General features: G+C 45.7%; 1 protein-coding gene and 1 long non-coding RNA gene across 2 annotated transcripts; both read right to left on the reverse strand.

Annotated features, from left to right (window-relative positions):
* Positions 1 to 3351: 3351 nt before the first annotated feature.
* LOC115103683 (NACHT, LRR and PYD domains-containing protein 12-like) lies at positions 3352 to 10322 on the reverse strand. Its single transcript, XM_029624545.2, has 10 exons — positions 10188 to 10322; positions 9028 to 9228; positions 7157 to 8860; positions 6617 to 6964; positions 6273 to 6440; positions 5993 to 6163; positions 5522 to 5692; positions 5130 to 5303; positions 4843 to 5016; positions 3352 to 4577 (listed from the first exon to the last, which is right to left on the reverse strand). Exons 2-10 carry the CDS (start codon positions 9066 to 9068, stop codon positions 4565 to 4567), a joined length of 2964 nt encoding a protein of 987 aa, XP_029480405.2. The 5' UTR covers positions 9069 to 9228; positions 10188 to 10322; the 3' UTR covers positions 3352 to 4564.
* A 3518-nt stretch (positions 10323 to 13840) lies between these two features.
* LOC115103686 (uncharacterized) lies at positions 13841 to 15233 on the reverse strand. Its single transcript, XR_003859626.2, has 2 exons — positions 15011 to 15233; positions 13841 to 14902 (listed from the first exon to the last, which is right to left on the reverse strand). It is a non-coding gene; the product is annotated as an uncharacterized LOC115103686 (long non-coding RNA).
* Between the last annotated feature and the right edge of the window lie 349 nt (positions 15234 to 15582).

The following is a 15582-nucleotide window of genomic DNA, read 5'->3' on the forward strand; positions in this document are numbered from 1 at the left end:
ATGTCATTAACCCAGCAAAATGTTTGACATTTTAGGGGGTATTGAGAAGACAAATATTTGTGAAATTGATTAATACTAGTGACTCGGTCATCGAGAACCATTCACACCCCATAAGATCTCTCTATTCCCTTCCCTGACAATGTGTATAAAGTTTCACTGAGTGGCTTGCCACCATTTTGAGAGTGAGGTCATCAGAATGAAAGAACAGGTGAAAGAAAAGCAGCTATTTCTCAACAACACAGCTGTTATTTTCCTTCCTGGTTCTCAAAGCCGACTCCACCATGTTCACGATGGCCCTGGAGACTAGTGGTTGGGTGTAACAGTATTTGGGGCGTTTAATATTTCAAGAGACAGTCACGGAAACAATGGCCAGTCAATCAATCAATATACACCCAGTTTACATTCCAAATGGCACCCTATTCCACATTTAGTGCACTGTGCTTTATACAGGGAATAGTACACTATAGCCTGTAGGGAATAGGGTGCCATTTCTGACAACTCCCAATTTGACCTAGGTAACCCCTCCATCCTCATATACTCCCCTAAACACCTGCTACAATTGACACTGAAACAAAGTTTATTTTTATTTTTTACATAACATGGCTATTAACAAGATAAAGAAATAACATATGAACACATAAGGAACATATTATGTGGCGGACTGCAATAGCATCGAATAGTCCCCGCGATATGCAACTATTCAGGGAAGTCAGGAACCAATACACGCAGTCAGTCAGGAAAGCAAAGGCCAGCTTCTTCAGGCAGAAATTTGCATCCTGTAGCTCTAACTCCGAAAGGTTCTGTGACACTGTGAAGTTCATGGAGAACAAGAGCACCTCCTCCCAGCTGCACACTGCACTGAGGCTAGGTAACACGGTCACCACCGATAAATCCATGATTATCGAAAACTTCAACAAGCATTTCTCAACGGCTGGCCATGCCTTCCTCCTGGCTACTCCAACCTCGGCCAACAGCTCTCCCCCCCCGCAGCTACTCGCCCAAGCCTCTCCAGGTTCTCCTTTACCCAAATTCAGATAGCAGATGTTCTGAAAGAGCTGCAAAACCTGGACCCGTACAAATCAGCTGGGCTTGACAATCTGGACCCTCTATTTCTGAAACTGTCAGCCGCCATTGTCGCAACCCCTATTACCAGCCTGTTCAACCTCTCTTTCATATCGTCTGAGATCCCCAAGGATTGGAAAGCTTCAAAGGGGGAGACACCCTGGACCCAAACTGTTACAGACCTATATCCATCCTGCCCTGCCTATCTAAGGTCTTCGAAAGCCAAGTCAACAAACAGGTCACTGACCATCTCGAATCCCACTGTACCTTCTCCGCTGTGCAATCTGGTCACGGGTGCACCTCAGCCACGCTCAAGGTACTAAACGATATCATAACCGCTTTCGATAAAAGACAGTACTGTGCAGCCGTCTTCATCGACCTTGCCAAGGCTTTCGACTCTGTCAATCACCATATTCTTATCGGCAGACTCAGTAGCCTGTTTTTCTGATGACTGCCTTGCCTGGTTCACCAACTACTTTGCAGACAGAGTTCAGTGTGTCAAATCAGAGGGCATGCTGTCCGGTTCTCTGGCAGTCTATGGGGGTGCCACAGGGTTCAATTCTCGGGCCGACTCTTTTCTCTGTATATATCAATGATGTTGCTCTTGCTGCGGGCGATTCCCTGATCCACCTCTACGCAGACGACACCATTCTGTATACTTCCGGTCCGTCCTTGGACACTGTGCTATCTAACCTCCAAACGAGCTTCAATGCCATACAACACTCCTTCCGTGGCCTCCAACTGCTCTTAAACGCTAGTAAAACCAAATGCATGCTTTTCAACCGTTCGCTGCCTGCACCCGCACGCCCGACTAGCATCACCACCCTGGATGGTTCTGACCTAGAATATGTGGACATCTATAAGTACCTAGGTGTCTGGCTAGACTGTAAACTCTCCTTCCAAACTCATATCAAACATCTCCAATCTAAAATCAAATCTAGAGTCTGCTTTCTATTCCGCAACAAAGCCTCCTTCACTCACGCCGCCAAACTTACCCTAGTAAAACTGACTATCCTACCGATCCTCGACTTCGGCGATGTCATCTACAAAATAGCTTCCAACACTCTACTCAGCAAATTGGATGCAGTTTATCACAGTGCCATCCGTTTTGTTACTAAAGCACCTTATACCACCCACCACTGCGACCTGTATGCTCTAGTCGGCTGGCCCTCGCTACATATTCGTCGCCAGACCCACTGGCTCCAGGTCATCTACAAGTCCATGCTAGGTAAAGCTCCGCCTTATCTCAGTTCACTGGTCACGATGGCAACACCCACCCGTAGCACGCGCTCTAGCAGGTGTATCTCACTGATCATCCCTAAAGCCAACACCTCATTTGGCCGCCTTTCGTTCCAGTTCTCTGCTGCCTGTGACTGGAACGAATTGCAAAAATCGCTGAAGTTGGGAGACTTTTATCTCCCTCACCAACTTCAAACATCTGCTATCTGAGCAGCTAACCGATCATAGCCCACCCAATTTTACCTACCTCATCCCCATACTGTTTATATTTATTTACTTTTCTGCTCTTTTGCACACCAATATCTCTACCTGTACATTACCATCTGATCATTTATCACTCCAGTGTTAATCTGCAAAATTGTAATTATTCGCCTACCTCATGCCTTTTGCACACAATGTATATAGACTCTTTTTTTTCTCTACTGTGTTATTGACTTGTTAATTGTTTACTCCAAGTGTAACTCTGTGGTGTCTGTTCACACTGCTACGCTTTATCTTGGCCAGGTCGCAGTTGCAAATGAGAACTTGTTCTCAACTAGCCTACCTGGTTAAATAAAGGCGGGAAAAAAAGTTACAAAAGCTGACAAAATAATGGTATTGTGGCCATCATGAAGCAATGAAAGACATTACGGGACATCAATAGGTAGGCTATTGACTCCACTATCATGTATGCGTAGTGTAGCTTGCTGGCTTGGTAACTAATTCGCGTTTTCCAAACGCATAGGCTACAGCGCCGGTTGATACCGAGATACCCGAGGTATTAAACTGCGCCGTGTAACCTTCGAGAGCAAAACCCCCTCATTGTTTTGCTAATAGTGTCAGCCGCGTTGTTGTTGTACTTTCCACATGGAGACTGTGTGCAATATATCCAAACCGTTGGACTTGCAGAACACTATTTCGTCCAGCGTTATACCGACCTCGTCAGACCATTCCACAGCACACATTTACAAAATGCAGACCATGATTGGTTAGTACTTTAGCCTGTTGTTAGTTAAAAATGGTATCATACCCGGGTTTGTATAGATGCGCTCGCAAAAATTTGGGCAGTGATCGTGTAGCAAAAGATGCTGTCTGGTTTATTATTAGGGACCCAGTAGTGGGTGCTGCCGGTATTGGCTTCACATCCGTCATTAGTTTAACCCCAGTGGAGAAATCACGTTTTTCGCCACCAGGTGGTGGTGATGTACCATAATCAGAGAATCAGACCACACCATCAATGTGTAACATTGTACCAATTTGTGAACATGATACATATGATTGTCAAACAGCTGTGAATTTGGTATACATTTACACACAAACACATATAAGCACACTCAAACAGACATACTGTACACACCAGCAGAGACGACAAATAGTAGAGAACTGTGTCCCTCACAATCACACTACTCTAAACGCACTTGTTTACCTTGAAATACAGCGTCAACCAGACTGTTGCAGTAGGTGCAAACAGATCTGGAGACCAGACCTGAAACATGTGACCAAAGTTGGAAAGGTTCTGAAGTTAAAACCTCCCATTAGTACATTTAAAAAAACACAATTATGACCAATAGAAGTAGCTAGGTATATTTGGGTAAAATGTACATAACAATAGTAAACAAACCAAGAGTTGTACTACTGTATACATTTCCGAAACATTTGGTCATCTTAATATATATTTAAAAAAAAGCACTTTCAACGAGAAATAAAATGTTTTTTAAAAATTGAAAAACAATACTATGCTACCAAGGACCTGTACCAGTGTTAAAATGAAAACATTGCATCATCCCTCAGAGACGCTTATAACGTAACCTCACTCCACCAAACTGATAGCTTTACGCTACCGTAGTTGGCTAAGACGTTGTCAAGAGGCCGGTCACGTGTGTTTGAGCAGAGGCGCCCGTTACAGAGGCGATGCATTCTATCATGTACATACCGATGTGCAAAACAATACTGTAAAGCTTCTGCAAAAGTTAAATGAGTCGATACTGTAGCAAGACCAGAGTAACGGAGTTAGTAACAGTGTGTGTCATTTCAGCCTCACTATCTGTTTCTAGGTAAATACTCTCTGGTCTTCCGTTCAAGTGTGAGCAGCCAGGATACTGGAAGGCACTTTTACAAATGGTCAAAAGTTGGTGAACAAGTCCAGTTGGCTCAAAGCACGTCAAGTGCTTACTGTCGAGCTGAAAGTACTTTGTCATAACTTGTTAGCCAATCTTTTCGTATCTTCACTCCAGATTTGGGAAGAGGTCGAGCCAAGAACCACCTCCGGCGAGCAAGGCCACTCTCAATCGTTTATTCTGAAAAGAAGAATAACATTAGCAAATGGACTAATGATTACATTGCACTTATGTAGGCCTACAACTTATGACTACATAGACAAAATACGGATTGGTAACATTTCTCAAAAAAGCTCAAGCAAGAGGGCAGCATATCTAGAGTCTATCTAGATAATATCTTTCAAGTTCGCAAAACAAATAAAAATCTCATGTCCCACATTTTACACTGTTTGTATGGTAACATTAACAAGTAACTTTTCTGAGCTTTGATGGCACCAGGACTTACTCTAGAGTCTGTAGTTTGTAGTGTGGGTCATCCCTAATGCCGGAGAGAATTCTCAGTCCTTCTTCTCCCGTGTCGTTTCCCATCAGGCCCAGCTCTGTGATTTTGGAGCAGCTGGACTTCAGGGCTACGGCTAGGGAGGAGCAGCCCTTTACTGTGATCCCACAGCATCTCAGACTGGGGGGGAAGAGGGGACACACACACACATTCACCTTACTCAACAATGCATTATAAATGAATTTGTGTGTGAATATGCTTAGAAGTATTAACTCTGTTAACATGTTACTTACAACAGTCTCTCCAGTTTACAGGTTGTTGAGGTCAGTCCCATGCAGAGTGTTTTTACACCGCTGTCTCCCAGTTCGTTTCCAGATAGATCCAGCTCTTTCAGGATGGTGAGACTGGAGCGGAGAGCTTCGACCAGCTCTGGACAGCATAGCTCTGTCATCTTACAGTCACTCAGTCTAGATTCATGTGTGTGTGTGTGTGTGTGTGTGTGTGTGTGGGGCAAATATCCAACAAATACGCACAACATTAGTATGTTATTTGATTTGTTCCTATAAAATCACACATGATGTGCCTGTTGATGCCATTTCAATGTAAAAATATATCTATCAACTAAACTATTCAATGGTGAACCATTAGGCCTTCTACAATTGTACAGTCTAATCGCAGTGCTCACCGTAGGGTCTCCAGTGAAAAGCGTACACTTTTGAGGAACAGGAAAAACACGACAACACCTGATCCCAGGTGGTTCCTGCTGATATCCAGCTCTTTGAGGAAGGTGGGGCTGAAACTACACGCTCCAACCAGACAGCGACAGCCTTCAGACGTGAAGCCACAGCTCGCCAGACTGGAGAGAGGGAAACACTCGTCAATTCAATGATTAATTAATCAATGATTTTATTCTTGAATATGTATGTGTTGTATCCAAGGAGTTTGGAATAAGAGGGCAAAAATACATACATCCTAAACAGAATTGGACAAGTTTGAATGTACTATTCAGCTCATATAGCAGGCAAAGCAAACTGGCAGCCAGTGGGCCAAATTCGGCCCATGACTGATTTGTTTTTGAATCGCCAAAATTGTCTAATTTGTTTCATAGGGGTGTACATGGGATTGGGCACAACTCTCTGCGAGCTAGCTAGCTTACTTGAGTTTCTCCAGTTGACAGACAGGCACTCCGAAGGCTTTGCAGAGCATCTTGACCCCCTCGTCCTTCAGGTTATTGTTGCTCAGGTTGAGCTCCCTCAGACTGGGGATGTTCACCAGACACCTAATCATGTTCTCACAGCATTTCTCAGTGAGCTGACAACAGTACAACCTGGTGGTGGAGGGAAAATGTATGGTACATTTACTACAGTGAACATTCCACTTTAGAATCAGTGAGGTGGAATGTGTGAGTGTACTACAATACTCCAGGCAGTACTCACTCCAGTTTGTATATCTGGGTTGACTTCAGTATGTCCATGAGCATCTTCACCCCCCGGTCTCCCAGGTCGTTCATGCTGACGTCCAGCTCTCGCAGGTGTCTGGGGTTGTCTATCAGCAACACCGCCAGAGCGCGACTAAGCTCCAGGCCCAGCTTGCAGTTTGAGAGCCTAACAGAGATTACAATCAAATTTGAAGACAACTATTTCCTTACAGAAGGGAACTTCATTTGCATCAAGTCACAATATTAATGCGAAGGAGAATTTAATTAAATGATATGACAAGTGGGGGTAAAGCAAGCCAAGACAAAATCAGAACACAACAGGTTCCGTGGACATTTACTCACTTCAGGATCTGCAGTTCGCACTTAACAACCTTCAGTCCGTCAACGAGATGAAACACCCCCGATTCTTCCGGTTCGTTGCCGCTCAGATCCAGCTCTCGCAGGTGCGAGGGGTTGGATTTGAGAGCTTTGGCCAGAGCTGCAAAGCCATTCTGTTTCACCCTGCAGCCGGACAGTTTCAGTCTCTCCAGTCGGCAGTGTGGCTTGGCCAAGCCGGCCGCCAACAGCTGCACTCCTGAGTCCTTCAGCGTGTTGAAACTCAGGTCCAGAGTTTTCAGATTGGACACCTTTGAGGTGAGCGCCGAGGCCAGACATTCACAGGATTTCTCAGTCAGGTTGTGATACGACAGCCTGGTGGGAAGGAGGGTTTATGGAATCAAGAAGCACATTAGACGTCATACTAGTAGCCACTTGAACCAACAAAACTGTAAGACGAGCCCAACAATCTTGAATTACATCATTTTGATGACAATTATCTTGTGCGTTACCGACATGTCATATAGATATGTAATAGCTGGTCTTGTTAAATGACCAAGTACTTACGTGGCGGTGTGGGAAGCTTTGATCACTGGCAGCATCCTCAGAAGTTCCTCGTCTCCTCTGTTCTCTACATCCAACCCAAGCATGTCTATCGACCCAGACAACGATGCCAAAAAGAGAGTGGCCAGGTCGGACCAATGTGCAGGTGGATATTTGGCATCTGGGGGGATTCCCGTCTGGAGAAATTGCACACTATCGTTGTCTAGAGAGTAGTCTTTCAGTTCCCTCAGGCAGTTCAGCAGGTTGAAAGTCCTCGGCGAAGTGGGATTCTCCAAGACCTTCTTCTTGATGTACACTAACATTTCCGGAAGGGCAGTAGACGGTGTGAAGCCAGCCTCGGAGAACATCTGGTTAAAGTTCTGAGCAATGCCAAAGAGGAAGCGAAGGAAGAGGTCCATGTGTCCGGTCTTGCTCCGCAAAGTCATGTCCACCGCGCTCTTGAGTTGGGTGGCATCTCCAAAAAACCAGAGAGTTCTCTCAATCTGGGTTTTCCGGTTGACAGCCTGGTTTTCCTCTTGGCTGCCAAAAGATTGAAGAAACCGCATTGCGGCAAAGAACTCCTGAATGGTGGTATGCCCAAAGTAGTAGATCTTCTTTTGGTGCAGCCCAATATCCTCCCTGAAGATGGGTATGCTTACTTTTGCGTACACAGCTGCCACTTCGACATCAATGTTGCACTCTCGTAGGTCTTCCTCGTAGAAAACCGTGTTGCCTTTCACCAACTGCTTAAAGGCTAGTTCCCCCAATTCGTCAACTATCTTTACATTGTGGTTCCCCATTTGTAACAGGATGAGTAGGTCGTTAAATAATGGAGTTAGTGCGACAGGTTCGCATGTTTTGTCGGGTACATATGTCTGTTTCTCGAGGATTGACGCTGAGATTGAACAGATAAAAGGTATCTGGCACAAGTTGTAGAGGGCCTTCGAGTTCTGCAAGTAGGTGATAACTGCTGTGGCCTGGTTCTCGTCATTGATTGCTCTCCTGAAGAACTCCTCTTTCTGGGAGTCGGTGAAGCCTTCGATTTCTGACACTCTGTCAATGTACTGAAGAGGGATGCGATGGACTGCCGCAGGTCTGGATGTAATCCATATGTGAGCGACGGAGGGAAGAAGGTTACCGTTAATAAGGTTTGTCAGCAGTGCTGGCACGGAGGAGGGCTCTGTGAGATCGGTCACTATCGGGCTGTTCTTGAAGTCGAGAGGACGTCGAAATTCATCCAGCCCGTCAAGAAAGAACCCAACTCTGCAGTTGTCCAATTTGTAAATTCCAGGTTCTTTCAATTCTGGGAAAAACTCATAAAGAAGTTCAACCAGACTCAGTCTCTCCTTCAGCAAATTCAGCTCCCGGAAAGGAAGGGGAAATATGAGTTGGACTTCCTGGTCTCCTTTTCCCTCTGCCCAGTTAAGAATCATCATTCGCACATGGCTAGTTTTGCCAATACCAGCGACGCCCTTCGTCAGAGCTGTTCTGATAGGCTCATCTGAGTTTAGGAATGAACATGTTCCTTGATGTCTTCTCCTGTAACCTGGCTCAGATAGAATATACTCATGTTGGTTCTCTTCACTATTTTTACCAGCTTGATAGTGGAGATCACAATGAATATAAAATGGATGCTCGGTTTCCCCCCCTGGCGGACTTTTGTACTTTTTCTTCAGGATGGCTTTTAACTTACTGCGGAGTTTTCCCACATGGGAGGCAGCAACTTTCCTGTCAAATTGGCAAATAAAAGTATATCTTATTTTCTACATGCAATATGAAATACGAACGCTTCAATGAACATGCCCTACTGTGTATTCAAAATGATATTCATTTTCAATAGACTCATTTTGATCTGGTCCTCTGTTCTTACTGTGTGGTGAATGTGATTATCATACCTTTGTTCAGTCAATCGCTTTTTCCCCCCAGGGCAAAACATTTCCCTGGATTCAGAGGAGGTAGATCTGTTACTACCAACGTTTGTGTCTCCCTCCAATTTCTCCAGAGACAGAATCTGTGTAGAACGCAGTAAGACAGGCTAGCTGGTCCCTCATGTGATGACACCTGCAGGGAGGTCACACTACCAACCAACCATTGACCTGTAAAACACACAGAATATTGTGATTAGCAATAGTGGTACTGCCTGCATGTAGGTACACTAGATCACTGATGTACTGCCATTACTCCCTAAATCGCACTGCCTCTCATATGGGAAATGATTCATTAACATGTTAAACCACAAATTATTCTAGCTAAGATTTCCACCTCGGCTTCTCATTGGTAACCTGGGTATGTGTTTGTGTTAACATTACACTCCGTGACTTATGCCAAACAGTTTGGCATGATGGCACAAACAGACTGCCACCCTAGGCTAGCTCGTCAGTCGTGCTTTCAAACCTTGATTTTTTTTGTTTGAATATTACCTTGTGAAATTAAGGCAACCGTCTTAACTAGCTAGCCATTGTAGATGGCTATCCATTGTTTTAGTCATGTAAATATCAGCTAGCCAAGTTAGTAAGTGCCTTGGCTTGTGCGAGCCAGAACGTCTCATTGGCTCCTGCCCTAACTCCTGTTTCTGTAGCGCAGGGCAGCTTGGGCAGGACGCTAGGGCCTTACCACCCAACTATCTCCTTAATACTGAGTGCCAAGCAAAGATGCATCAAGTCCTATTTTTACAGTCTTTGGTATGACTCGGCCAGAGATTGAACTCACAACCGTCCAATGGACACTAACCACAAGGCCACAGCGTTAGCCAAATTTGAGAACTGATCAAATCATTTGCTAACTTTAGGGGCGGTATCATGATCTATGTGGCCCGTGTAGCTAACTAGCTGGTATAGCTAAATAGCTGACAAAACACCGAATCTGCTTTAGCTTAACTACAGGTCCTATTAGGAATCAGTCTGGGCTAGAGGACTAAACTCAACTCCATAGCTAAAAGCTACAGTAAATGGCTACGATAATGTAGAGGCTAGCAGCATTCATCACATTCCACGTTTCGTTGCTGTAAATGACAAACAACCACCGAACTAATGCAATTCCATAGTTATGTACTTACATGCTTGCTTTTCTCCGTCTTATTCAATTTCACTAATTCATCTCGATAAAGTCATGTTTTTGAAACTGCGCAAATGGGAAGCAGTACAGAAGCAGCCGTCTTCTTCTGCTTCTTCTTCTATGATATCATGACGGTCCGCAAACAATCGTTTAAGCGCATACCGCCACCTACTGTGCTGCAATGTACGACCATTCATGATCTGCCCAATTCTGTACTACCATGAAAATAAAATTCTAAACCAAATGAATCCCTAACTTCTACCATACCCTTCCCCCTCCCCCAAAACCCAACCCCATTAAACTTGATCTATATCATGCTGAAACACTCCGCCCTTAGAATTGTTCAGCATGTCAACAACCATTTCAACAGTAACATCTGTTACCCTCAATATTTCTGGCATCTCTGCTCTCCAACAACCCAAGTCGTATTAATAACCTTACCAATCAAAACTATGTAGTCATCTTTATTCATTATCAAAGTGTCCTTTGACAAGGCACATTCATGAGCACAAGATGTCTGAACAGGCCTGGAGACCATGCCAGGACCATCAGAAGTACCAGCCCTGACACTCGGTCCACTTACTACAGGAACATCCATGTAACCTCCATCAGTCTGCCCTGTAGTTCTACCAATCTGTTTCACAGCCTCTGCATATGATACATCATGACTTATCCCATATCTCTGAGCCTCTAGCCTCTCTCTGTGTCTGGCATCCACCAAATGCTGCACTGTGTTCTAACAGCAACGAACCGCCCTTGCTGTCTCTGCCTGGCCGGTTCCCCTCTTTCCACTGGGATTCTCTGCCTCTAACCCTATTACAGGGGCTGAGTCACTGGCTTACTGGGGCTCTCTCATGCCGTCCCTGGAGGGGGTGCGTCACCTGAGTGGGTTGATTCACTGTTGTGGTCATCCTGTCTGGGTTGGCGCCCCCCCCTTGGGTTGTGAAGTGGCGGAGATCTTTGTGGGCTATACTCAGCCTTGTCTCAGGATGATAAGTTGGTGGTTTTGGCCTTTCTAGGGAGTTTTTCCTAGCCACCGTGCTTTTACACCTGCATTGCTTGCTGTTTGGGGTTTTAGGCTGGGTTTCTGTACAGCACTTTGAGATATCAGCTGATGTACAAAGGGCTATATAAATAAATTTGATTTGATTTGATTTAACAGCTTAGCCTAGGTAGCCTATACCAGAGGCGTCACAGCAGGACCCAGAGTGGGGTGGTGGGAAAAAAAACATATGGGGCCCATAGTTTTTCCTGATTTGCGAACCTAACCAGGTAAAACTCTGGAACGTCTGACGTCATGAATCTAAAAAGGTTTCATCTGGGCTATGACAGGAACCGAAGGTCGACGACATCCGATCCTCGTTTGCTAAGTCAAACGACACCGCTGGTTCTGCTCACACTGCCCTACCCTGTGCTCTGACCTCTTTCTCCTCTCTCTCTCCAGATGAAATCTCGCGTCTTGTGACGGCCGGCCGCCCAACAACCTGCCCGCTTGACCCTATTCCCTCCTCTCTTCTCCAGACCATTTCCGGAGACCTTCTCCCTTACCTCACCTCGCTCATCAACTCATCCCTGACCGCTGGCTACGTCCCTTCTGTCTTCAAGAGAGCGAGAGTTGCACCCCTTCTGAAAAAACCTACACTCGATCCCTCCGATGTCAACAACTACAGACCAGTATCCCTTCTTTCTTTTCTCTCCAAAACTCTCGAACGTGCCGTCCTTGGCCAGCTCTCCCGCTATCTCTCTCAGAATGACCTTCTTGATCCAAATCAGTCAGGTTTCAAGACTAGTCATTCAACTGAGACTGCTCTTCTCTGTATCACGGAGGCCCTCCGCACTGCTAAAGCTAACTCTCTCTCCTCTGCTCTCATCCTTCTAGACCTATCGGCTGCCTTCGATACTGTGAACCATCAGATCCTCCTCTCCACCCTCTCCGAGTTGGGCATCTCCGGTGCGGCCCACGCTTGGATTGCGTCCTACCTGACAGGTCGCTCCTACCAGGTGGCGTGGCGAGAATCTGTCTCCTCACCACGCGCTCTCACCACTGGCGTCCCCAGGGCTCTGTTCTAGGCCCTCTCCTATTCTCGCTATACACCAAGTCACTTGGCTCTGTCATAACCTCACATGGTCTCTCCTATCATTGCTATGCAGACGACACACAATTAATCTTCTCCTTTCCCCCTTCTGATGACCAGGTGGCGAATCGCATCTCTGCATGTCTGGCAGACATATCAGTGTGGATGACGGATCACCACCTCAAGCTGAACCTCGGCAAGACGGAGCTGCTCTTCCTCCCGGGAAGGACTGCCCATTCCATGATCTCGCCATCACGGTTGACAACTCCATTGTGTCCTCCTCCCAGAGCGCTAAGAACCTTGGCGTGATCCTGGACAACACCCTGTCGTTCTCAACTAACATCAAGGCGGTGGCCCGTTCTTGTAGGTTCATGCTCTACAACATCCGCAGAGTACGACCCTGCCTCACACAGGAAGCAGCGCAGGTCCTAATCCAGGCACTTGTCATCTCCCGTCTGGATTACTGCAACTCGCTGTTGGCTGGGCTCCCTGCCTGTGCCATTAAACCCCTACAACTCATCCAGAACGCCGCAGCCCGTCTGGTGTTCAACCTTCCCAAGTTCTCTCACGTCACCCCGCTCCTCCGCTCCCTCCACTGGCTTCCAGTTGAAGCTCGCATCCGCTACAAGACCATGGTGCTTGTCTACGGAGCTGTGAGGGGAACGGCACCTCAGTACCTCCAGGCTCTGATCAGGCCCTACACCCAAACAAGGGCACTGCGTTCATCCACCTCTGGCCTGCTCACCTCCCTACCACTGAGGAAGTACAGTTCCCGCGCAGCCCAGTCAAAACTGTTCGCTGCTCTGGCCCCCCAATGGTGGAACAAACTCCCTCACGACGCCAGGACAGCGGAGTCAATCACCACCTTCCGGAGACACCTGAAACCCCACCTCTTTCAGGAATACCTAGGATAGGATAAAGTAATCCTTCTCACCCCCCTTAAAAGATTTAGATGCACTATTGTAAAGTGGCTGTTCCACTGGATGTCTTAAGGTGAACGCACCAATTTGTAAGTCGCTCTGGATAAGAGCGTCTGCTAAATGACTTAAATGTAAATGTAAATGTAAATGAACCGAGTTTTTCTAATCAGGTCACATGTTTTTGTTTTGTTTTTTTCATTCCTGAAAAAAATCGAATCAACGTGTATTTGTCACGTGCGCCGAATACAACAGGCGTAGACTTTACAGTGAAATGCTTACTTACGGGCTCTAACCAATAGTGCAAAAAAAGGTATTAGGTGAACAATAGGTAAGTAAAGAAATAAAACAGTAAAAAGACAGGCTATATACAGTGGCGAGGCTATAAAAGTAGCGAGGCTACATACAGATACGGTTAGTCAGGCTGATTGAGGTAAAGAACTTGACGCTCTCCGGGACTTTGGGGGGATGAAACCCCTGTCAAAGTCCAGCAAACGTGTACTTCATATGAATTATATTTTAAAGAAGGACTAGGGGGTTTCCTATACACAGAGAAAGCAACTTGATGGACAATAAAACGCACAGGTCTGAGCTTGCTTTATGCAAGTTTCCATCGTATAGTTCTGACAATGAAACTGCAGACATCATTTTTTTTTAAAAAAAAAATGTACTCAGTCAGCTATCGTGTTTATTGATTAATTCAAGTTAATCATTTTGGATTGAAAAAGTCTTGGTGGCCCAAGAATATAAACCAAATTTGATCCCATTCACATTTTCTCACAAACAAAATGGACTATACTGTATTTGAATAAACTAAACCAAAATATTGAAATGCGCTGCGGCAAATGTCGCCTCTCCACACGTTTTCTGGTGACCCTGTTATAGGTCATGCTGCTTGACAACATTTAGAGTTTTAGACCTTTATAATAGCCTAGGTTGTTCTGTTTTAAGTTTTAATTGAGGGAAAGAAACACCAGCATGTAAATGGTCATTCCATTTTATATGTAGATTTTAGCGAAAAGAACGATACAGAAATCACATTCACCGTAATTGAATGTAGAAGCATCTTTTTATAACATCCGCTCTTAGTAGGCTTATAGGTGTTCCAAAATTCTCACTGTCAATAGGGCTAAATGGGCCGAGAGTCATCTCAATGGAGTGTACAACGAGCAAATGTAAAACGGTAACGGTATTATAAAATAACATATCAAGCATATAACAAGTGTCAGTCATATAAACAGCCTGTACTGGTGTCAGTCATTGTGGCCTCTCTCGGGCACGTGCGCCTTTACGCTTAGCAGCAGTTATTCCGTTAACACAGAAGAATCTCTTACAGTAACATGGCATGACATTCAACACAAAACTTCGACAAAATCTTTATTCTGGAATGAGCACTTTCCGCAGACAAATTTCTTCCCGCAGAAGTCGCAGTTTTCTTTCCGTGCGCATCCGTCCACTGTCTCTTCTTCTCGGAAGAGCGGCGGTGCGTCATTTGGCACGTCGTGCGCTGCTGCCTTGCCCCTGGCGCTCATGTGGTTCTCACGAAGCGCCAATGCCAACTGCATGATGAAATCTCTCCTCGTGATTGTCTTACCAGTGCACAGGGTGAACAAAACGTGCGCGTTGATAGCAGCCAGGCCAAGCAGGTTGTAGAATACCGCAACGGGCCAGCGGCGAGTACCCCCTTTCACCGTAAACTGTCTGGCCATCGTATCCACACCAACCTGGAATAGAATACAATACAATACCTTAGAATTGTTTTGTACAACAGAAGAGCACCGTGCATGGCAGCTGTATGCCAAGATGCGTAATAGCCTAACGTTATAACATACCTGTGTGTTGTTTTAGGTCGTCAGGGTCTCTGGTTCTCTTTGTATCACCGCCAATGGCAACTGTCAGATGCATAGTACTCAGGATACAGACGTTCTCTCGTGGACCGCTGTGGATAACAGCTCAGCTTGTGACTGGTTGCATGCAGATGGAGGCAGCTCCCGTATCATCTTATTCACCCCCCCAGGCTTGTGTTCTTGTCAATCAATTTATTTGCCAATGGAAGTGATGAAGAAGTGATGTGAGGTTCTTACCGTCCTCATCACCACATTTCCAGGACGCTAAGATTAATCTTTCCCCAGATATGGAAAGACATTCAGCACGTACTTGCTGTCGACGTCGGCTGCCAACCGAAACTTCATGCCCCACTTGTCTTGCTTGTAGGGGATGTACTGGGTAAAGTTGCACTTAGCGTTTGCGGGAACCATTGCTCCTCAACGGTAATGTTAACTTCAGGCTTGTAAGAGGAAACACAGTTCTGAACAAACGTTCCCCACACTTCTGATACCAGGGTTTCCAGGCGCATGCATCTAGTCTCTCTTGCTATCGCATGATCTCTCTGAAGCGGTTCCGT

The sequence above is a fragment of the Oncorhynchus nerka genome, linkage group LG21, assembly GCF_034236695.1.
Source record: "Oncorhynchus nerka isolate Pitt River linkage group LG21, Oner_Uvic_2.0, whole genome shotgun sequence".
Taxonomy (NCBI): domain Eukaryota; kingdom Metazoa; phylum Chordata; class Actinopteri; order Salmoniformes; family Salmonidae; genus Oncorhynchus; species Oncorhynchus nerka.